Raw genomic sequence first — 22,671 nt, forward strand, 5'->3', positions numbered from 1 at the left:
CATCAGGGCTGTAGCTTCTCCCCTTTCCTGTTGAGGTCCAAGGCCATGGAGATTTGAACCTTCAGCTGCCTGACTCTAATCCTCACATCCTGTGTCCCTCCAAAGTGAGATCACACTGTCACATTGTGCACTCCTGGAAGGCAGCAGGTGCTCAGCAGAGGAGCTGGCTTGAGACCTGACTGGGTGCCCTGGTTCTCTGGAGAAGCACGCTGTGCTGAGTAGGAGACACTTCTCTGCCGCGTTTTCTCTGTGCCTGCTGCGTGGGCATGTCCCCCATCCACAGGCCAGCCTGTCCCTGTGGGTCTTGTCCAGTGAACAGGATGGGCCGTGCTATTCTCCACAGAGCCCCAAAGGCTTCCTGGAGAGCTACGAGGAGATGCTGAGCTATGCCCTGCGGCCCGAGACCTGGGCCACGACACGGCTGGAGCTGGAGGGCCGAGGGGTGAGTTGCTTTGTGCTGAACCCCGACATCCCGGGCTTCCCTGCATCTGAGCAGCAAGGGGGTTCCTGTGCCAAGCTCTACCTCAGTTCCAAGCGGCTGAGACGGTTCCATCACTGCCCATAGCCCCCGGTTCCTGCCCTGCCCCAGGCCAAGGCCGAGGGAGGAATGGCCTCAGCTATACCCGTTGCACAGCAGAGCGGGGAAGACGTGTCCCCCACACGTGTGCTCATGCCCTGGACCCCAGCCTCAGTCTCCCCATCTGGAAAGTGGCCCTGAGGCTCCGGCAGTGCCCCCATGCATGAGCCTCCCGGGGGCACCCTCTGTAGGTGGTATGCATGAGCTTCTTCGATATCGTGCTGGACTTCATCCTCATGGACGCCTTTGAGGACCTGGAGAACCCCCCGGCCTCGGTGCTCGCCGTCCTGCGGAACCGCTGGCTGTCAGACAGCTTCAAGGAGACGGTGGGTCGCTGCCCCGCTCTCAGACCCACACTTGCTCACATTAGCCCGTGTGGTTGCCTGGCTCCGTCCCCTCTGTCCCTAGCATTGGCACCAGGACTGGGCCCCTACCCCCTAGATCCGCGGCTGCCAGGCCTGGGAGACCAGAGTCTGCTCTGGAGAAGCCTCCACGGTGCCCCGTTGCTGCCTGGTGCCCCAGTTTAGAACCAAGGTGGTGTGCGTTTTCTTCCTATTGTATGGTTTCACTTCTGTGCCGGTATGAATTCGATTCCATTTTAATGCATCCTGTTAAATCAAGTTAAAAGAGGGGAAAGCAAAACCAAAAGGAAAAAAAGGCACAGAGCGAGAGACAGCCCAGCACAGGACCCCCAGCAAGGCAAGCAGTGACGCTCCAGCAGCCAGGCTGTGCTGCCTGGGCCCAGGCTTCTGTGAGGCGGTTTACAGGCGGGAAGCATTGCTCCCACAACCACCAAAGGAGGTGGGAGTGCTGTGTTGTGCCCCTTTACAGAAGAGGAGACTGAGGCTCAGAGAAGATCCAGCAGTAAGATTAGAGTCAAGATGCAAGTTTAGGTATGTCTGAGTCCAAAATCAGAGGAGAAAGCAGCAGAGCTTAGGCACCCAGCCCCATCTTCCTGCTTGGAGTGGGGTGAGCTGGGTTTAAGGGCTTGGTGCTGGGCTGGCAGAGGGTGAGGGGCGGTGGGCTAGGCCCATTTTGAAACCCGGGGGACATCCTATTTTTGATGTAGGCCTTGGCCACTGCTTGCTGGTCGGTCCTGAAAGCCAAGAGGAGGCTGCTGATGGTGAGTGACTGGCAGGCCCAGGGGAGCACGAGCTGGGCTCTGAGGCAGTATGGTGGGGAGCGGAGCGGGTGCAGGGCGGCTCGCTGGGCCACTTGGCCTTCACCGCTCACAGCCCTGGTCCCCTTGTTCCGCTGTTACCTCTCATTGTGCCGGGAGCTCCCCGGAGGCACGTGTAGACCCACTTCCTCTCCTCCCCAGGCCCAGCACAGAGCAGGCCACTGGGGAGGGGAACGGACACCCTAGGGTAGTGGCCACAGGGCTGGCAGCTGGCCTGGTGCAGGCGTCTCAGTGGGGACAGGATACCTAGGAGCAAGCAGAGCCCTGTCCCTCCTGCCCTTTCCCCGCCCCAGTCAGGCCCCTGTAATCTCCGCTCCCAGGCAGCGACTGGCTGCGCTCTCTGGGCTGTGGTTTGTCGTTCCCCTCCGCGGGCCAGGCTCTGTTGTCTAGCTGATACCAGCTGCCGTGGCCACGTGCTCCAGGCACTTCCCGCGGAGCCACCACGGCCCCACCTCTTGCAGTTCTCACAGCGGCCCATGGTTACCCTGTCTGCAGAAGTTAAAATGGGCTTCGAAAGCTCGAGTCACTGCCCAGAGTCATCTAGCAGGAAAGTACACGAGCTGGAGCGACCTCTAAAGCCCAGCCCTTTATGCGACACCTGGGCCTGGTGCCCTTATCCTACCTGGGCCCCAGCCTGGCCCCTCAGCCTTGTGCCCACCGCAGGTGCCTGACGGCTTCATCTCCCATTTCTACTCCGTATCGGAGCATGTGAGCCCTGTCCTAGCCTTCGGCTTCCTTGGACCCAAGCCTCAGCTTGCTGAAGTCTGTGCTTTCTTCAAGGTAAACAGAGAGCAGTTCTCGTTCTTTCCTGACTCTTGCCCTGGGCACAGGCACCCTGGGAGGTGCCAGGAATGGGGTGAGGGCCTGGGCCTGGGCCTGCTCCCAGAGAGAGGGCAGAGGCAGACCCACATGGGTCCAGAGGAAGCAGTGGGAGGGAGGAGCCTGGGGATGGAAAGGACGGGCTGGGGCTCTGGTGGTGGACAAGGGGACTTCGGGTGACCTGGGGAGCATCATGGTGGGCAGTGGCCTGGGCCAGGCCCGACACCAGCCCTGCTCCCCAAGCACCAGATTGTGCAGTACCTGAGGGACATGTTCGACCTGGACAATGTGCGCTACACGTCAGTGCCCGCGCTGGCAGACGACATCCTGCAGCTGTCCCGGCGCCGCAGCGAGATCTTGCTGGGGTACCTGGGGGTGCCCGCGGCCAGCAGCGCAGGCGTGAATGGGGCACTGCCCCGAGAGAATGGGCCCCTGGGGGAGCTGCAGTAGAGGCAGCACGGGCTGGGGGCGGCAGAGAGAAGGCTCCTCCTCCCTTCCCTGGGTTGGTATCTGACAGCTGTGGTGGCTGAGGGCTGTTGCCCCTGACTTTGCCCCACCCCCCGTCATCTGGGAGTCCCCAAGGCCCAGAGGGGACATTTCCATGGAGAAGAATGGAACGGTTCCTGGGGGAAGCAGAGGCCAGGACCAGTGGGGCCTGTGGGAGAGAAAGGCAGTGAGAGAGGGGGGTGTTGTGGAGAATTGGGACAGGCAGAGCCGGGATGCCCCAGGTGGGGAACCCCAAAACCTCCCATCGCCCCAGAGCTGCTGACAAGAATGCTGGGAGGGTGGAGGTGAAGGATGGGGCCTAGAGCCCTGTGGTGAAGGTCACGGTGTCCTGAGCTAGAAGCCACCTGTGGCTGTATGGTCTCAGCATCCAGGCATCCAGCTGGCCTGTCCTGATGCCCTCCCCACCTCAGCCGCCTTCTCAGAGTTTGCAACTCCAGAGGAGAGTGGGACCACCTTAGTGGGCAGCAGGCCCGGGCCATCCAGAGGTGGGGCAGAGGTGGGCCTCCCACTCCTGTGCTCTCTTCTGGGCAGGGACTGGGCCCTTGACAAACCCAAGCACCAAACCAGGACACTGTCCTTTGACATTCCCTCGCCCTGCCAAAGATCGTCTTTTCTCCTCCCACCTCTGTCACCACCAAAGACGGGCGGAGGTGGGGCTGGGCCCTCCTGCCCCTGCCCATCCCCCTTCCATGAGCCTGGACCTCCCTGGGTGGTGCTAGGCTCTGAGCTGGGGGTTCAGACCAGGGATTGCTCAGGCCCCTGTCACCCGTGGGCCCGGGGACCACTTGGGGGAGGTCAGAGGATGTATGTGGCCGGACCAGCTTCCCTACCTTCATTAGGACAAGAAACTGCCCAGCACTTTGCCTTCAGTTCAAGGCACAAACGCTCCTGGGGCCTCATGGGGGCAAAGCCTCCCCTGGGCCTGCAGACAGAGTCCTGTTAGCAGCGATCTCCCCCCACCGCGGGGTCCTGTCAGCCCGGCATTGTCTTCCCAGTGTCTTCACCCGAGCAGGTGTCTGTGGCCCCAACGCATTCTGCTGGGGCTCTGCCCTTTCCAGGTTGAGAGGCCTGCGGGAGAAACAGACTCCCCTCCTGGGTTTCCACACTCAGGAGTCAGAGGACTGGCTCCTGTGACCAGGGCCCCTCTCCCCTGAATCGGAAAGGGGTCTGGGGATGGGAGGGCGCACCACAGAGAGGAGATGATGCTGGGTGTGGCCCATCTTCTGTGGGCCCCTTCCCAGACACCAGATCCATGGGCACTAACCCGCCTCCCAGGCTGATGCCCGGAGGCAGCCTCCAGGGCAGGAAGGACCCTGTGCTCCCCGCCCCCCATCCTGACATCCTGTTCTTTTGCACTTACCCTGTGCTGTGAATGTAACAGTGGGCCTTGGCCCCGCCCACTCTGATTTGCATTTTCATTTGTCTTTGTTTACACATCCGTGCACTGCCTGTGGCAGTCGATTGTCACAGCTTCGACTTTTGGATGGCAGAGTGTGTGCACTGACTGTGAGTCGAATAAACAATTGAGACGATTTCCTTCCACTTTGCCATGTTGTTGGTTATGTGCATGGCTGTTTGCTTCTTGGGGCAGAGCAGGGCACCTGCTCTTTGGGGTGCCGTGGGTCAAGGTTCCAGGGGGACAAAGGTCAGGAGAAGCCTGGTGGGGGCTGTGATCCTACTTGGGGCCACTTGGCTGCCTGACAGGGTCCAGCCATCCCTAGGCAGGGAGGGCCCGGGTGGTCCGAGGGGAAGGGTGGGGAGCGGCCACTGCCACGCTGAAGGCCATGGATGCGACGTGGGCGGCCTGGCTGTGGACCCCGCTCAGGCACCATCTTAGGGAAGTCGATTCTCACTGGCCCTCAGTTTCCCCATCTGTAAAATGCAGGCACTGGACCCTGCCAAGGTGCAGACTCACAGGCTTAAACGTTGTTACCCCCTCCAAGCTGTGAGAGCCAGGGGGAGGGGCTGGAACACTGGGAACAGGTCCAAGCCTGCCGGATTGTTACAAGTTTTCATGGGCAGCTGGAAATCACAAGTTTTATTTTAAAGGTTTTTAAAAAAGAAACTTAAAAAAAAATTTCAAATGTACCAAAAAATTGAAAAAACTATATAAAACCAACACCTCTGGTCATGTAATTAACATTTTGCCTTTTTTATATTTTTGAGACAGAGTCTCACTCTGTCACTCAGGCTGGAGTGCAGTGGCATGATCTCAGCTCACTGCAAGCTCCGCTTCCCAGGTTCACGCCATTCTCCTGCCTCAGCCTCCCTAGTAGCTGGGACTACAGGCGCCCGCCACCATGCCTGGCTAATTTTTTGTATTTTTAGTAGAGACGGGGTTTTACCGTGTCAGCCAGGATGGTCTCGATCTCCTGACCTTGTGATCCGCCCGCCTCATCCTCCCAAAGTGCTGGGATTACAGGCGTGAGCCACTGCGCCCGGCAACATTCTGCCATGTTTATTTCATGTATTTCCAAAATACTTTAGCCTAAGTTTCAGACATGTACTTTACTCTTAAACCTTTAAGCAGAGCTTAAAAACAAGGTAGTCACGTTCTCGTAAGTGGGAGTTGAATGATGAGAACACATGGACACACTGCAGGGAACAACACACACTGGGGCCTGTCGGAGGGCAGGGGGTGGGAGAAGGGAGAGCATCAGGAAGAATAGCTAGTGGATGCTGGGCTTAATACCTAGATGATGGGACTGCTGGGCACAGTGGCTCACGCCTGTAATCCCAGCACTTTGGGAGGCCGAGGCAGGTGGATCACTTGAGGCCAGGAGTTTGAGACCAGCCTGGCCAACATGGTGAAACCTGTCTCTACTAAAAATACAAAAACTTGGCCAGGCATGGTGGCGGGCGCCTGTAGTCTCAGCTGCTTGGGAGGCTGAGGGACAAGAAGTGCTTGAACCCGGTGGGCAGAGATTGCAGTGAGCTGAGATCACGCCACTTCACTCCATCCTGAGTAACAGAGCGAAACTCCGTCTCAAAAAAAAAAAAAAAAAAAAAACCTAGGCGACAGGATGATGTGTGCAGCAAACCACCATGGCACATATTTACCTATGTAACAAACCTGCACATCCTGCACATGTACCCCTGAACTTAAAAAAACAAGGTCATTCTCCAGAATAACCACAATACCATGATCACACCTAAAAAAAAAAAAAAAAAAATTCTCGGGGCCAGGCACGGTGGCTCACGCTTGTAATCCCAGCAGTTTGGGAGGCCGAGGTGGGTGAATCACCTGAGGTCAGGAGTTTGAGACCAGCCTGGCCAACATGGTGAAACCCCATCTCTACTAAAAAAATACAAAAATTAGCCAGGCGTGGTGGTACATGCTTGTAATCCCAGCTACTTGGGAGGCTGAGGCAGGAGAATCATCTGAACCTGGGAGGCGGAGGTTGCAGTGAGCCGAGATCACACCACTGCACTCCAGCTTGGGTGACAGAGCAAGACTATGTCTCAAAACAAACAAACAAACAAAAATAATTTTCTAATGTCTTTGCTGAAAATAAGAGCTTTTCCCAATCAACTGGGGATGAACTTCATCTCAAAGAAGGATAAATGCTTGAATCTTACAGATTTTAGAGACATGAGCTGATATAGTAGCCACCTCCAATGCTGGCAAATGTTTTGGTCTTTTTTTTTTGGAGACAAGGTCTCACTCTGTCACCCAGGCTGGAGTACAGTGGTGTGTGATAGCTCACTGCAGCCTTGACCTCACAGTACCAAGCAATCCTCCCGCCTCAGCCTCCCAAGTAGCTTGGGAGGTAACCACCTCCATGATTCAATTACCTCCCACCGGGTCCTTCCCACAACACGTGGGAATTATGGGGGCGATAATTCAAGATGAGATTTGGGTGGGGACACAGTCAAACCATATGGGACACCAAGAGAGGGAGAGAGCCTTGTTTCCTAAGGGCTTGCTGGGACTCTGAGCACAGACCAGCGTGGCTGGGGTGCGGTGCAGTTAGACTCTGTACCTCTAATCTCAGGGCCACCTTGTCTGTGAACTCCCTGCCAGAGGAAAGTCCAGAGGTAAAAGGCCAGACCCTGCCCTGGGACAGCTCTGGAAAAGCCTGGGTTTCAGAGCTTGTCTGATAACCTATGGGGCAGTGGGAGGAGGTGGCCAGCAGTTTGGTTCATGAGACACAGGAGGTTCTGAACCTGGGCCAGGAGGCCGTGGCAAACAGTGTGCCACTCTGAGCCTCGCCGTCCTCAGCTACAAGCTGGGCGCACTTAGGGCTGCCTTGCAGGGCTGTTGTGAAGGTAACAAGAAGGACGCAGCACCTCTCAGGATGCACAGAGCCAGCGTCGAGAACATCACTGGTCAAACCCTCAGCTCAGAGAGAGGAGGCAGGCAGCTCGGGCAGCCTCCCTGGGGCTCCTGGCCATATTCATCCCTGCACTGCCCAGCCCCTGTCCAACAGCTGGGTCCGACTGTGTCACCTCTTCCATCTCATGGGACCCTGCAAGGGCTCCTAGGCACATCTCCCTCAGAAATGAATCCACAGCTACGAATGCATAGCAGTGCACAGGTTCACAGCAGCAGTACTTCTAACACCCCAAACTTAGAAACACCCAAATGTCCATCAAGACTAGAATGGGGGCCAGGCGCAGTGGCTCACATCTGTAATCCCAGCACTTTGGGAGGCTAAGGCGGCGGGAGGACTGTTTGAGGTCATGAGTTCGAGACCAGCCTGGGCAACACAGCAAGACCCTGTCTCTACAAAAAATAAAAAAAGATTAGAATGAGAAATAAACTGTGGAACGTTCACACCATGGAATACCGCACAGCAATGAGAGGAAGCAAATTTCCACTGGAGGCTGCAGCATGGCTAACGCTCACAACCGTAATGTGAGTGAAGAAGCCACATACTCAAAAAGTGCAGACTGTAGGCTTCCGTTGACAGAAATTCCACAATCCAGGCCAGGCTCCGTGGCTCACGCCTGTAATCCCAGCACTTTCAGAGGCGGGTGGATCACGAGGTCAAGAGATCGAGACCATCCTGGCCAACATGGTGAAACCCTGTCTCTATTAAAACTACAAAAAATTAGCTGGGCATGGTGGTACACACCTGTAGTCTCAGCTACTCGGGAGGCCGAGGCATGAGAATCGCTTGAACCTGGGAGGCGGAGGTTGCAGTGAGCTGAGATCACGCCACTACACTCCAGCCTGGGCGACAGAGTGAGACTCCGTCTCAAAAAACAAACAAAACAAAACAAAACAAAAATGAAATTACACAATCCAGCCAAACTGAAGGTATGGTGTTGGAAGTTGGAAGTCACCTGGGGTGACTGGAGGGGCACTAGGGCTCCTAAGTTCCTGGTTCCTGATGTGGGGGCTGCTTACACAAGTGTGCTTAGTTTGTGAAACCACATCAAGCTGTATACATTTGATTTCTGAAATTTTCTGTATGAAATATACACATATACATATATATGTATATATATAATTTTTTTTTGACGGTCTTGCTCTGTCACCTAGGCTGGAGTGCAGTGGCACGATCTTGGTTCACTGCAACCTCCGCCTCCCAGGTTCAAGTGATTCTCCTGCTTCAGCCTCCCAAGTAGCTGGGACTACAGGTGCATGCCACCACACCTAGCTAATTTTTGTATTTTTAGTAGAGATGGAGTTTTGCCATGTTGGCCAGGCTGGTCTTAAACTCCTGACCTCAAGTAATCTGCCTGCCTTGGCCTCCCAAAGTGCTGGGATTACAGGAGTGAGCCACTGCACCCAGCCACATATATATACACACACACACACACACACACACACACACACACACACACACACACATATATATATATATATATTTTTTTTTTGAGACAGAGTTTCACTCTTGTTGCCCAGGCTGGTGTGATGTCGGCTCACTGCAACCTCCACCTCCACATTCAAGCGATTCTCCTCCCTCAGCCTCCCAAGTAGCTGTGATTACAGGCATGTGCCACCACGCCTGGCTAATTTTTGTATTTTTAGCAGAGACGGGGTTTCACCATGTTGGCCAGGCTGGGCTTGAACTCCTGACCTCGGGTGATCCACCTGCCTCGGTCTCCCAAAGTGCTGGGATTACAACCCAGCCATATTTTTGAGACAGGGTCTTGCTCTGTTGCCCAGGCTGAAGTGTAGTGGCAGGATCACAGCTCACTGTAGCCTTTACCTCCCCAGCTCCTGTGATCCTCCCATCTCAGCCTCCCGAGTAACTGGGACCATACGTGTGCACCACCATGCCTGGCTAATTTTTAAAAATTTGTTTTTTTTAAAGATGAAGTCTTGCTGTATTGCCCAGGCTAGTCTTGAACTCCTGGGCTCAAGTGATCCTCCCGCCTCGGCCTCTCAAAGTGCTGGGACTACAGGTTTAGTCACCGTGCCTGCCCTGAATGTTCTATTCTAAACAAGAAAACCAAACCAAACACAACAACAAACCCATCCTTCAGAGCTCCCCTCTGTCCCCACCACTAACAGTGCCCTCATAGTTTCGGGTGATCAGGCCCCTGTGGCCCCCCCCCACCACCTTACCCCTTCTCTCCCTCTTGTGCACTTCATCCAGCCACACTTGGGCCCCAGGACACTGGCTTACACTGTTCTCTCTGCCAGGAAAACCCTCCCTGGGTAACTCCCTCTCATTTCGTAGTTCCTCATCCTCATCCTCCCTCGGGAGGCTCCCTGCACTGACAGGCCTGCATTTCGTGGACTTTGCTCCCAAGGCCTATTTGGGAGCGGCAATGTGGCCCAGATCCTGGATGGCTGCCCTGTCCCAGGGAACTATTTTGGGAAGCTCCCGGCCCGCTCCTCACACCTCCTGCTTCTCAGAGGCTAATAATGGCAGTGCCTGAGGAAACCGAGGCCAGCTGACCCCGACGAGCCCAGGCTGGGAGTGTGCACAGCAGGGCTAGGGGCAGTGGGCCTTCTGGGCTCTCTGGTGGGTTCTGAGTCACCATCATCTCCGGCCACACAGGCCAGCTCACGGTCCCCGCTCTACTGGCTTGGCCACTCGCAGACAGAGCCACTCTCAGTGGGATTTCCTGGGTAATTCTCAACTCACCTCAGGGGCGCTCGTGTCACTTATCAGGCACTTGCTCTACGTCTGGTCTGGACTAGGCTCAGGTTGTACCAGGCCCTCTCCTCATGTTGCCCAGGGTTTCTCCAGTGGTGGCTGTAACCACCTGTATCAGAACCCCCGGAGCACATAAGAATGCAGACACCTAGGCTCCAACTCAGACCTACTGGATCAACCCAGGCCCCACTGCGACCCAGGAATCTGTGTTTTCTACAGGCTGATCTCGGCACTCTATGAAGTCTGAGAGCCGCCGCTGACTGGGAGGGATAAGGAGCCGATTACAGTCCAGTGAGGTCAGGGCTGAGACAGGACAGGAAATGCAACCGTGAGAGCCCAGTACTGGCCCCTCACTTGGCTGCGGAAACCTGTAAGTCGAGGAGACACCTGAGCCAGATCAGGCTGGGCAAAGTAGGGCAGGAGAGGCGGTACATCCCATGCAGCAAAACAGCACATGGTGGCCAAGGGCGGTGGCTCACACCTGTAATCCCAGCACTTTGGGAGGCCGAGGTGGGAGGATCACGAGGTCAGGAGATCAAGACCATCCTGACCAACATGGTGAAACCCCGTCTCTACGAAAAATACAAAAATTAGCCGGGCGTGCCACTGCACTCCAGCCTGGGCAACAGAGTAAGATTCCGTCTCAAAAAAAAAAAAAAAAAAAAAATTAGCTGGGCATGGCGGCTCATGCTTGTAATCCCAGCATTTTGGGAGCCAAGGCAGGCGGATCACCTGAGGCCAGGAGTTCGAGACCAGCCTGGCCAACATGGTGAGACGTGGTCTCTACTAAAAATGCAAAAATTAGCCGGATGTGGTGGCGCGCGCCTGTAGTCACAGCTACTCGGGAGGCTGAGACAGGAGAATCACTTGGACCCAGGAGGCTGAGCGAGATCGTTCCACTGCACTCCAGCCTGGGCCTCAGAGCAAGACCCTGTCTCAAAAAACAAACAAACAGACAAAAACAGCACAAGCTAGGGGCAGGAGACAAGAGGCTGAGCCCTCCCAGCCCACCTTACCTGGACTGTAATCCAATCCAGCCAGAGACAGAGTCGGGTAGAAGAGGTGAAGGCGGGTGGGAAGGTGTGGCTGTTCACGCAAGAATGTCTTGGGAAAACTGAGGGGTAGGTGGAAAACCGACTTCTTGTTTGAAATACTCCCAAGACGCCTCATTAAGTAGCATAGACGTGACTGAATCAATAAATCTTTGTTAAATGAATGAAAGGAGGAAGGAGTCTTTAACTGTAGCTGAGCTTCCACTCTTAAGTATCAATTAAGCTTCTCTGTTCAGTCCAGCGTTTAGGGCGCCTACTGCGCGCCCCGCCCCACACACTTTTGACAAAAAGGTCGCCTGCTCTGTGTGACTTGCCCTTTCGCCGGCCAGTATGGGGCAGAGGGAAATAAGCCCCCTCTGCTCTCTGGTCTCAGTTTACTCGTAACTGAAAGTGGGTCGGTTCAAACCCCCTGGGGCTGAGGTTGCCTCTCCTCTTCGAGCACGCGCTGTCGGACGCGCAGGTCCCCAAGACCGCAGATCGGCAAGGGGTGCCAGGGAAGCCTTCATTCAGGGCGCAGGTCCCAGCCGAACCAAAGCTCCCACCAAAGTTCAACACGCCCCCAAAGCCAGCGCCTGATTGGCCCGCCCTGCCCACAGGCTGAGGCAGCCTCACCTTCTGATTGGCTGTTATGCTCCCTGTTCTGTGCTGGAACCCTCCCCTTCTCTGATTGGCCAGGCGCCTACCTGCGCTCGCCCCAGATTGGGCGCCAGCTGGGCCGGCTCGTTGGCTCCCAGGGGCCCCGCTCTCTGATTCGCCGCTCGGGCCAGCCCCACGGCCTGCACCCTGAATGGCTGCGCCGCTACCTATATTGGCCTCCGATTGGGTGCACGGCGCCTCCCCGGCGTGATAGGTCAGGACCACCGCCCCCCCTGGCTCCCCATTGGCTGCTCGAAGAAGCCCGGTCTCCGGGTAAGATGGCAGCGGACGGACAGTGCTCGCTCCCCGCTTCATGGCGGCCGGTGACCCTCACCCACGTCGAATATCCTGCAGGTAAAAGGCGGTCCCGGCTCCAAGGACGCCTTCCCGGGGACGGCCTCTCAGTCCCGCGCGCTCCGGCCTGCGCGAGCCCGCGGAGAGGGCGCCGGGGGACCGGGGTGGGAACTGTCAAATAGTGAACCATGGAGGGGCTCGGCCGGCGCGCGCGCCGCGCAGGCGCAGTGGTGCGGGGATGAGCTGGGCGAAATTGTGAGGCGCTCGCTCGCGCACTCTGCGGCTGCGCGGCCAGGGCGCTCCCCCGGGTCCCGGGGCGCCGGTGGGCTGAAATGGGGTGGGGATCTGTGTGAGGCGAGAAAAGATCCCTGGCCTGGACCTTGGCCCTTCTTCCCCGCCCTCCCCTGTCCCAGAGAGGCCGCACTCCTGCTCTAGCGTGCAGGGAGTGTCTTGTTTCCTTCGAACAGTGCTTTGGGCTGCTTGTAAGAGAAAGAGCTCCCCGTTGCTGGGAGTGTGCAAGCTGAAGCCAGGCTTTTGAGTACTTGTGGTGCCACGCCCTGAGCAGGGCACGATTCCACAACAGAGAGGACCCGATGAGGGGGCGGGCAGCCTCCGGGAACTTGACTTCTGGAGCTTCCCATCGGACACACCTCTCGAAGCGCAGGGCTTTCCAGTTGAGAGGTCCATTAGCGGCGTTCTGGAGGCTGTCTAGTAAGAGTGGCGCAGAGCCTGGCCGTGGGGGTCAGACCCATCTGGGCTCCAGTTGAGGCTGAGGCCTTGTGCAGGTGCCTGCCTCTGCTTAAGTTACTTCATCTCTAAAGTGGGACTGATTACAGTGCTTACCTTCCGGTGATGGTGTGAGCATCAAATAGCAGGAGGCACAAGAAGGGCTGAGCACAGTGCCCGGCATGCAATAAGCGTTCAGTAAATACCTGCATTTCATGTTATCCCACCTTCCAGGACCCTCCCAGGGTAAGATGGTTGAGTGCCAGGGAAGGCTGGGGCCCCTCATTGAGCCCTGGTTGCCTGGGAAGGGCCTGCTCATGCTGCTGTCTTGTGAGATGTGAGAACCTGGCTCCACTGAGGGCACCAGGACTGAATGCCAAAGAACTTTGACCCTGGTGTTCTGGGTTGTACTAGGGGTGGTATGGCCCTGCCAGGTGCTGGGCCCTGCTTGCCTGCCTGTCTACCATTCATCCATCCATTCATTCATTCAGCCAATATCCACTGAACACTTCTGAGTGCTAGGCCCTGGGCTAGCTCTGGTTTTAGAACGCTTAACAGGCCTGAAATATCCCTGCATTCCTGCACTATGAAAACCAGCTGCTTTATAAGAGGAAAGCCAAAGCCTGGAGGTGGGGAAAGACTTGCTAAGGCCTCTGCACCTTCACAGCTTCCCCTCCTGGCCTCAGAATAGCTTCTTGGAGTGCTCACAATCCAACAAGCCAGAAGGAACCTGGCAGGCAGTTGTGTGCAGCATGATAAAGGCTGTGATGGACCTGGCTGAGTCTGGAGCATCTGGTGAGGTCTAGTCCCCTATTAATGGTTCCATGGTTCCCTGCACTTCTCCGTCACACCCCTCTTCACACCATCACTTGCTTACTTCATTCATTCAACAGTTTTTGAGCCCAGTTAAGAGCCAGGCCCTGTGCTGGGCTTGGGGGATAGAGTGGGGTATAAAGAGACCCTGTCTCTACTCCCAGATGCTGTCCTGATATCCACACTAGTGGATCATGAACTGTGTCTGGATGGCAGATTCTCGCATCAGACTGCAAGCTCTGCACTAGCAGGGACGTATGTGTCTTTTTTTTTTGCCACTGTGGTGGGTTCTTAGTTGTTTGTTGAGTTCACCCAGAGAGCATCCCAGGTCGGGGGAAACTGTGTGCCAAGGTCCAGAAGTAGGACAGGGCACGGTGCGCTCAGGGAACTCGAGTTTGGTCCTTGGAACTGGAGCAGAGGGTGGGAGGGAAGCAGGGCCAAGACTGTGCAGGGCCAGATGAGCTGGGCTGAGGGGGAACTTGTCCTTAGGGCAGTGGGAGGCCTGAGGGGCCTTGGATCAGAGAGTAGAGAGGCCAGAGTCCCTGGTAGCATCTTCAGGAAAACCCCAGGGTAGTGCTGGCTCTGGGACAGGCTATGGAGATGGCTAAAGCTTTGGGGGTACCAGTCACTCACTATCTTCATAGCCCAGTGCTGTGAGGGTGAGCTTCGTAGTGGAGAGGCCCAGGAAAGAGAAGGGACTCACCCACTGTCACCCAGTGGAACTGTGGCATCACCAGCACTTGAACCCAGGCACTTAGCTGGGCTGCTCAGCTCTCCCAGACCAACTCCAGGCCAGCCTGATCCTGGGTAGGATGGGGTGGGTAGGATCCTGTGTGTGGATGAAGCCGGGCATGTGTGTGTCTATGTCTTCAGCCCTGGAATCTGGGCTCAGCCCTCTGTGGACACCTTCCCTGCTGCTTGTGTGAGGCTGGTGGCGTGGACCATTTCCCACACTGGGTTCTCTCCACCTCTGCCCCAACATGGAAGTGTCCTGGTTGCCGGGGACCAAGCTGGGTGTCTCACAGGTCCCATCTCATCGAGTCTCATGCAGCTGTAGGAGGTAGGCACTGATATCCCTATTCCACAAGTGGGTGAGCTGAGGCTTGAATCCTTGCCTCAGTTCATGCAGCCAGCGAGTGCGGGCATAGGAGCTGAACCATGCCCTCAGACCCCAGAGTGGCTACATAGCTGCCTGTCTCAAGTGGTGAGGGTGGCCTTCAGACTCAGCCTGCCCTACCCTTGGATTCTCAGCTTGAGTGTCCCCATCTCCTAAAAGGGCCAGTGTTCCTCTGCTGCCTCCATCCCAGGCACGATGGGAGTGTCAGAAGCTGGTAATCAATAGGTAGGCAGTTTCCTGCCAGAGAAGCAGTGCGCGGCTGTTACCGTCGCCCTATTGAGCTTGGTTTCTGTCTGAGTCTTCAGTGTGGACCCAAGTCTGTGTGGTGTCCAGAGAACGTCGGATTTCCCTGGAGGCCCAGGGCTCAGCCAGGGCAGCCCCAGCACAACAGTGTGTGGCTCTCATGTGCCTGCCGGGCTGCCTCGTAGGTCCCAGGCTCCACCTCTGGAGTCACCAGGCCGGGTTCACCTTCCTGCTTTGGTAGGACGGATTGGTCTAGTGTCTGGACCAGGTCAGAGACTTGGACTTTAGTCCTGGTCCCACCTCCTTCTGGCTGTGTGACCTTGGGCGAGTCACATAGCTGCTCTGGAATTCAGTTTCTTCATCTATAGAATGGGAACAGTCAAGGCACCTGCTTTAAACGCATGCTGTGTGCACTTTAGTGCTAAGTAGTAGACAGCATCACGTATGGCTGTGACTGAGTTGGCACGATCGGCTGGTAAACAGGTGTCCGTGGCTGCCTGGCCTCCATTCTCCAGGCCCTGCCGGGACCGCCTTTCTGGCTCAGGCCTTACTTGTAGGGGGCTGGTTCCTCTTCTGATGCCTGTGCCCTGTCCTGATTCTGTTCTCTGTCTTGCCAGGTGATCTCTCTGGCCACCTCCTTGCCTACCTGAGCCTCAGCCCTGTATTTGTCATCGTCGGTTTCGTGACCCTCATCATATTTAAGCGGGAGCTGCACACGGTGAGTCTGTCCTGCCCACACCCTCCCCATCCCACCCCCAGTGCCCCCCCCCTGCTTTGGGAAGCCTGTCTGCCCCTCAGTCCAGGAGTCCAGGGTTTGCCTTCTCATCCCTGCGTCCACCTGTCTTCAGGTGCGTGGAGCCTCCCGGCTGGTTCTAGGTTACTCACCTGTTGGGCTGGGAGGTTCAGTCAGAGGCCATGGTCTTTGGGACTAGGTAGCAGCCAACAGGTGCACAGAGGCCCAGCTGACCATGCATCTTCCCCAGCAGATCTCCTTCCTTGGGGGCCTGGCACTGAACGAGGGGGTCAACTGGCTGATCAAAAACGTCATCCAGGAGCCACGGCCCTGTGGAGGTAGGGCCTCGGCTGCGAGGGCCTGAGGTTCCCCAGGTTGGGGCGTTACTGGGAGGTCTGCATCCTCCCGTGATGCCCTGGTCTCCTCTCTCTCCCAGGCCCCCACACAGCAGTGGGCACCAAGTACGGGATGCCCTCCAGCCATTCCCAGTTTATGTGGTTCTTCTCCGTCTATTCCTTCCTTTTCCTGTATTTAAGGTAAGTTTCTACCCTGGTCGGGATGACCCTGAACTGGCTCAGGCTGAGTTCTGCTAGGGACTCACTGCTAGCCCTTTGGATGCCCCTGGGGTGGGAGGGGCTGCAGCGGAGGCAGAAGGTACCCAGGGAGCATTTGGATGGGGCCAGGGACTGGGAGGCCTGGGCTGGGCTGTGGGCTGAGGTCATCTGGTGGGCCTGTTTTCCAGAATGCACCAAACAAACAACGCCAGGTTCCTGGACTTGCTGTGGAGGCACGTGCTCTCCCTGGGACTCCTCGCTGTGGCCTTCCTAGTCTCCTACAGCAGGTATGGAGGAGGGAGAGCCCCCGCCTGCACCCTGCCCATGTGGTGTCCTGCTGGTTCCTGGTCCCTGTGGGACCCCACCATGGACCCTAGTCCCAGAACCTGTAGGGCAGGACTGGATAAGGGGTCCCCGACCTCTAGTTTTAAAAGGACAGGGCTCCAACTGCCCCTTCTAGCCCAGTCCCCACTGAGCCCAAGATTCTGGGACCAACTCCATGTATCAGCCCATCTCTTCCCAGTGTTCCGGAGGAGCTCACTGTAGACGAATTCAGAGGTCAAGGGCTAGATGGGAGGCAGGCAGATCCCAGCTGAGCCTTCACTGCTACAGATGGGAGAGCTGTGTTTGGGGTCCAGTGCCCTCCCTCTTGGAAGTGAATCTGAGGCTGTGCCCCGTGGAGTCAGTGTCCTGTCTGTGTGTCTCCACATGTGCGGGCACAGGTCCCTGGGAAGCTGGCACATGGGCAGTGGGGATTGTGCGGGCCTGTGTCTGACTGGCTCTCACATACTTCGCTTCTGGCCTTGGCCCAGGGTCTACCTGCTGTACCACACCTGGAGCCAGGTGCTCTATGGAGGCATCGCCGGAGGCCTCATGGCCATCGCCTGGTTCATCTTCACCCAGGAGGTCCTCACCCCGCTGTTCCCCAGGATAGCAGCCTGGTAACTGCCTCCTGCCTTCCTGGGCACTGTGGGCCCTGTCCCCTCCTGTGGGTGGGGCCATCAGTGGGCGGACCTAGGAGTCTTGACCCCAGCCCCTGTCTCCCTGGGAAGGCCCCAGTGCCCCAGGGTTTGTGGCAGAGACACAGGGGGTTTCCTCAGGCCCGGAAGCCAGAGTGCCATCCTCTGTCCTCGCCTAGGTTCTCAGGGACTTAGAAGCCTGAGTCCTGCTGGGCTGTGTGTGCCGTGGGACAGTGCCCCTGCCTGAGGTGACACAGGTGACATAGCTGGGTCTCTCAGTGGCTCTGGGGTCTCAGGCCAGGCAAAGACTCTAGGCAGTTGGGGCGGGTGCCGTGCCAGCCCCGGGCAATGGTGGGGATGTCTGGCGTGGTAACAGACTCATGCCCTGATGTGGCCCTGGCTCTCTGATGTCTGTCTCTCCAGGCCTGTCTCCGAGTTCTTCCTAATCCGAGACACAAGCCTCATTCCCAACGTACTCTGGTTTGAGTACACGGTAACCCGGGCAGAAGCCAGGTGAGTTCAGGGGACAGCAGTGCTCACTGGGCCAGCCACAGGCAGCCTCTGCCTCCATGTTTGGAGGGCTTTCCGGGAGCCTTGCACCTGCCTAAGCACTTCTCTTGCATTAATTCATTGAATCCTGCTGTGACCCCCATTTTGCAGATGATGAAACTGAAGCTTGGAGAAGTCACTTGCTTGAGATCTTGCAGATAGTGGGTGGGGGAGCATGGTGGTGAACCCAGGCTGTCTGGCCCAGAGCCCATGCTTTTAACCTCTGCAGCCCAGAACCAGAGAGCTGGACAGCTGAGGTTATCAGGGCTTCTGTGTGTGGACATCCCTAGGGATTAGTCCAGATGCTTTCTTAGACCTGGGTAAACTGAGGCACATTGAGTTAGGAGGCCAGCCTGTAGTTGTGCAAGTCAGGACAGAGCTGAGCTTTGGAGACTCCTGACTCATGCTGTTTCATTCACCCCAAATCCTGGGTGGGGTTCCTAGGGGAGTGGGAAGGCTGGCTTTTCTTTTCTTTTTTTTTTTTTTTTTTTTTTTTTTGAGACCAAGTCTTGCACTGTCGCCCAGGCTGGAGTGCAGTGGCGCGATCTCAGCTCACTGCAACCTCTGCCTCCCGGGTTCACACCATTCTCCTGCCTCAACCTCCCGAGGAGCTGGGACTACAGGCGCCCGCCACCACACCCGGCTAATTTTTTGTATTTTTTAGTAGAGACGGAGTTTCACCGTGTTAGCCAGGATGGTCTCAATCTCCTGACTTCGTGATCCACCCGCCTTGGCCTCCCAAAGTGCTGGGATTACAGGCATGAGCCACCACGCCCGGCTGAAGGCTGGCCCTTCTCTGGGTTCAGAGGGGAGCTGAGGCTCCAGAGGAAGGCTGGGAGGTTTCTAGGCAGGCTGAGAGGGACTGTGGGGCGGGGTAGGGTGGGGCGTCCTAGCAGCCAGGAAACGTGTTTAGTGCATCAAGGTCCAAATTATCCTAACGAGCTTAAGAGCAAAGCCGGGGATCCATGACGAAAGGGGATTGGAGGGGGTTAGGGCAGGCAATCCCATTAGAGACAGAAAGGCCTCAGCTGGCCCCGCTGATCTCTCACCGGCCTGCCCCGCCTCACACTGCCCTGCCCCGCCTGGCTGGCCTCCACCTGCCTTCATTTACCAAAATCTCAGGGCACACCTGTTCTGTGCCAGGCTGTGTGCTGGGGGCAAGCACAGTGACAGCCATGGTCCCCTGCTCACGGTGCTCATGGCAGTCAGGGAAGAGCTGCGACGCACCTGCCTATGTGATCAGTGCTGTGGCCTGACAGCTTGTGTCGGGAGCCTATGTGGGGACGTGGGAGCTTGGGGGGGGTGGGGAGGTGTGGGGATTGGGGGATGGGGAGGGTAGGTGGGTAGGGAGGGGGTGGGGGGGTTGGGGGGAACGTTCTCAGCAGAGGGAAGGGCATACACAACTCCTGAGGCTGACGAAGCTTGGTGACTGCACCAGATGGAGGCTGCCGGGGCTGGAGCCCAGGGAGCAAGGAGTGTGTTGTGGGACGAGGCTGGGGCCAGATCACACAGGACCAGTCAGGTTTCTAGATTTTAACTAGGACCTTAGACAAACCCCATTCTCCTCTGCTGAGTCTCTGTCAGCCCCTCTAGAAAATGGGGGTGATTGGCCCTGGTTCCCTCAGGTTCTTGGGCCCACCCTGGATATAGCCACACCCCAAATTGGGTGCTGAAATCCCCTCAGTAATCTCCATCAGTAGTTCTCCTGCTTTCGCTTGCATACCTCCCGGATGGGGAGCTCACTACGTTTCTGTACTTCTGTTTTGATCAATAACAACTGAGCCCACTTGTGCTGGCTTGTCTATAAAGGGAAACTCCCCATAACTAATTGGAACCCAGCCAGGTCCCTCTTGCCTCTGTAGTCTCATCCTTGTCTCTACCCCTGCCCCAATCCCCTGGCTCCACTTCCGGGATTGCAGAGCTGAGATAACTGAAGTACAGACTTCGCCAGGGAGATCAGCCCTCTCTAGGTACCATTCCCAGGGCAGGCGCTCTGATCGGCCCAGTTCAGGTCAATCGCTGGCTACTGGGCGTGGGCATTTGCCTACTTAGTTGGGACTACGGGTGGGATGGGGACAGCTGTAGGTCACTGAACACCAGGTGTCTCCACATCTGACCCCCATCCCATTTTGCAGGAACAGACAACGCAAGCTGGGGACGAAACTGCAGTGACCAGTGGGTGTGGCTGGGTCCAGCCTCCAGATCTGGCCCACACGATGCCTTGCAGGATGGACAGGATGACAGACAGGGACGAAGCAGAGACCTCTACAGACCCAAGTCACCAAGTGGAGCCTTTTTTTTTCTTATGTTAATTTTAATGAACAAGGTGGACCAAAGGGCTGAACCAGCCCCTCAACCAGGACCCTGGGGGGCCTGCTGCCTGGGGGCCGTGGCCAGAGACCCTCGCTGTGCTGCTGCCAGCCCCTGGCTGGGCAGGAAGTGCCCTCGGCATGGGCACCTGGGTGTGGGGTGGAGGAGGAGGGCTCGCGCCTCTGGTCTCGGGGCCAGGAATTCCAGGTGGCGTGAGAAGTACACACTATTTATTTTTTGGTTTTGTCAGAGGCAGGCAGGATTTTGGAGCTGGAAGAATCTGCTCTCTGGTGGCTGCCCTGTGAACAGAGGGCTCCCGGTCAGCTTCCCAGGCCCTTCGCCCTATGCCCAGAGGGCAGACTGCCTCTCCCTGGGCTGGGGTGGCCTGGGTGCCAGGAGGAGGGGAGCATACCCCACACCCTCCCTGCCACCGTTGCCATTCCAGAACCTCGGTCAGTGTTTCCCTGTCTGGGGGCAGGGCCCAGAGCGAGCACGCGTCTGGCGGCTGCTGTCATGTTCTACCCCGTATTGACCCAACACCACAAGGGCTTTCTCTGGTCCCCTGTCCCTAAGACAATAATCCCTTTCTGACAAAGGAGCCTGCACATGTGGGTGAGCAGACCCAAGCTGTTTACAGCTCTTTCTTGTCCTGCCATCCAGTAGCAGTTAGTCTTCATCCCCACGCGAACAAAATGGGAAGGAGCCGCGAGGAGAGGAGTGAGGCAGCGGGTGCCCGAAGTCCCTCGTCCTTCCCTCTGTGTGCTCTGAATATGTCCTTGTCCTTCCTGACCCATCTCTGACCAGCTGGGAACCTGCTTGGGGTCCCCCTCAAACCTGTGTCTGGGGTGTGGGCTCACAGATCCCTACCAGCCCGGTTCGTGGGAGGGCTCTTCCTAAAGGGACCCCCATCTCTAAGTCACTCTGAGAGGGAGTTGTGGAGAGGAGACGCCTCCAGACTCTCAGAAGTTTTGAGGACTGAACTGGGTCACTCGGGATCTGTGTTGGAATCCTCCCCACCCCTTTCTTTGTGGAGGTTCCTAACCTGCTGCTGAAGCACAATATTTTGGTGCTTGCTTTTCTCATTTGTTAAAGGCAGTGTCCAAAAGCCATTCCAGATGCCAGGACCAGGGGCTTATTTCTAGGGAAGGTAGGTCGGTTTCCACGTTTCCCTCCCGTTATTTTTATTTTTTACTTTTTGCCTGAGACAAGCCGAGTATGAGGTGGTTTGATTTAAGAAAAATCAATGAAATTGTTTACTATTGTTTTAAAATAAAACCGTAAACTCTGGCGGCTTGAGCACTTGCTCACTGAGCTCAGGAGAGGAGATTGAGGCAGCTGTGGGGACACATGACCCTTAGGGGCAAGGAAACGGTGAAGATCATAAAACCAGCAGTGATCTAGTCCCTTCTAGCCCACAGCAGGGGTCTGAATGACTCTGCGGCATTTTCCTTCAGGGTCTGTCCAGCTTCTGATTACATCCCTCCAGGGGACCTCACTGAGGGCCACCGTACCAAACCTGGACACTCTCAGCCTTAGGAAGTTTTCCTTCTTTCACTCTCAGTCTCCCTCCTTGTGTGGTGCTGGCCCTGCTCTCACTGAGCCTCGTTCCTCCTCTGTGGGACAGCCTTGAGGACTCAGGGGCAGCCAGTGTGCCCTTCAGAATGTGCCAGGATAAACATCTCCACTTGGTCTGACACAGTGGCTCACGCCTGTAATTTCAGCACTTTGGGAGGCCAAAGGAGGAGGATTATTTGAGCCCAGGAGTTTGAGACCAGCCTGGGCAACATAGCAAGACCCTGTCTCTACAAAATATTTTTCAAAAAAATGAGCTAGGCGTGTGGTGGTGCACACCTGTGGTCCCAGCTACTCGAGGGGCGGAGGTGGGACGATCACTTGAGCCCGGGTGTCAAGGCTGCAGCGAACTGTGATCATGCCGCTGCACTCCAGCCTGAGAAAGACCCCATCCCAAAAACAAATATATATGGACAAAGATGATCAGCTATAAAAGGAAAGAAGACACCATGATTGAGAACCAGTAGAAAACAGATAATAGAAACAAACCCACAAATACTTCAAAGACTGGAATGATTAAGCAGACTGCTTTACTATTTTTTTTTGAGATGGAGTCTCGTTCTGTTGCCCAGGCTGGAGTGCAGTGGCGCGATCTCAGCTCGCTGCAACCTGCACCTCCCGGATTCAAGCGACTCTCCTGCCTCAGCCTCCCCTGGCTAATTTTTTTGTATTTTTAGTAGAGATGGGGTTTCGTCATGTTGGCCAGGCTGATCTCTTAACTCCTGATCTCAAGTGATCCACCCATCTCGGCCTCCCAAAGTGCTGGGATTATGGCGTGAGCCACCACGCCCAGCCTGTTTTACTATTTTTAAAGAGAATGCCAGGCACGGTGGCTCATGCCCGTAATTCAGAGACGGGCAGATCACTTAGGGTCAGGAGTTCGAGACCAGCCTGGCCAACATGGTGAAATACCATCTCTACTAAAAATACAAACATTAGCTGGGCATGGTGGCACACGCCTGTAGTCCCAGC

The 22,671-nt window shown here is 56.4% G+C and overlaps 2 protein-coding genes across 7 annotated transcripts in view; both read left to right on the forward strand.

Moving 5' to 3' along the window:
• Positions 1–4,625, forward strand: part of MIGA2 (mitoguardin 2) — a 39,230-nt gene extending 34,605 nt beyond the window's left edge. For all 3 annotated transcript variants that reach the window (XM_054521183.2, XM_054521184.2, XM_054521186.2), the window contains 5 exons: positions 344–442; positions 769–903; positions 1,647–1,700; positions 2,421–2,537; positions 2,820–4,625. In XM_054521183.2, coding sequence (XP_054377158.1) covers positions 344–442; positions 769–903; positions 1,647–1,700; positions 2,421–2,537; positions 2,820–3,026 — 612 coding nt within the window. In that variant the 3' untranslated portion in view covers positions 3,027–4,625. The remainder of the gene's footprint in view (positions 1–343; positions 443–768; positions 904–1,646; positions 1,701–2,420; positions 2,538–2,819) is intronic.
• A 6,712-nt stretch (positions 4,626–11,337) lies between these two features.
• On the forward strand, positions 11,338–21,414 carry DOLPP1 (dolichyldiphosphatase 1). 4 transcript variants are annotated; one of them, XM_002820287.5, is made up of 8 exons: positions 11,338–12,183; positions 15,640–15,740; positions 16,009–16,093; positions 16,192–16,291; positions 16,498–16,596; positions 17,122–17,250; positions 17,692–17,781; positions 19,953–21,414. In XM_002820287.5, the coding sequence occupies exons 1-8, from the start codon at positions 12,108–12,110 to the stop codon at positions 19,987–19,989; spliced, it is 717 nt and encodes a 238-aa protein (XP_002820333.1). In that variant the 5' UTR covers positions 11,338–12,107; the 3' UTR covers positions 19,990–21,414. The 4 variants fall into 4 exon arrangements, with proteins under 4 accessions (XP_002820333.1, XP_003777517.1, XP_009243215.1 ...); XM_009244940.3 differs by lacking the exon at positions 11,338–12,183 and adding an exon at positions 12,403–13,644; XM_003777469.5 differs by lacking the exon at positions 17,122–17,250 and having other exon boundaries at positions 12,067–12,183.
• Positions 21,415–22,671: the final 1,257 nt, after the last annotated feature.

This window comes from Pongo abelii, chromosome 13, assembly GCF_028885655.2.
Source record: "Pongo abelii isolate AG06213 chromosome 13, NHGRI_mPonAbe1-v2.0_pri, whole genome shotgun sequence".
Classification (NCBI taxonomy): Eukaryota; Metazoa; Chordata; class Mammalia; order Primates; family Hominidae; genus Pongo; species Pongo abelii.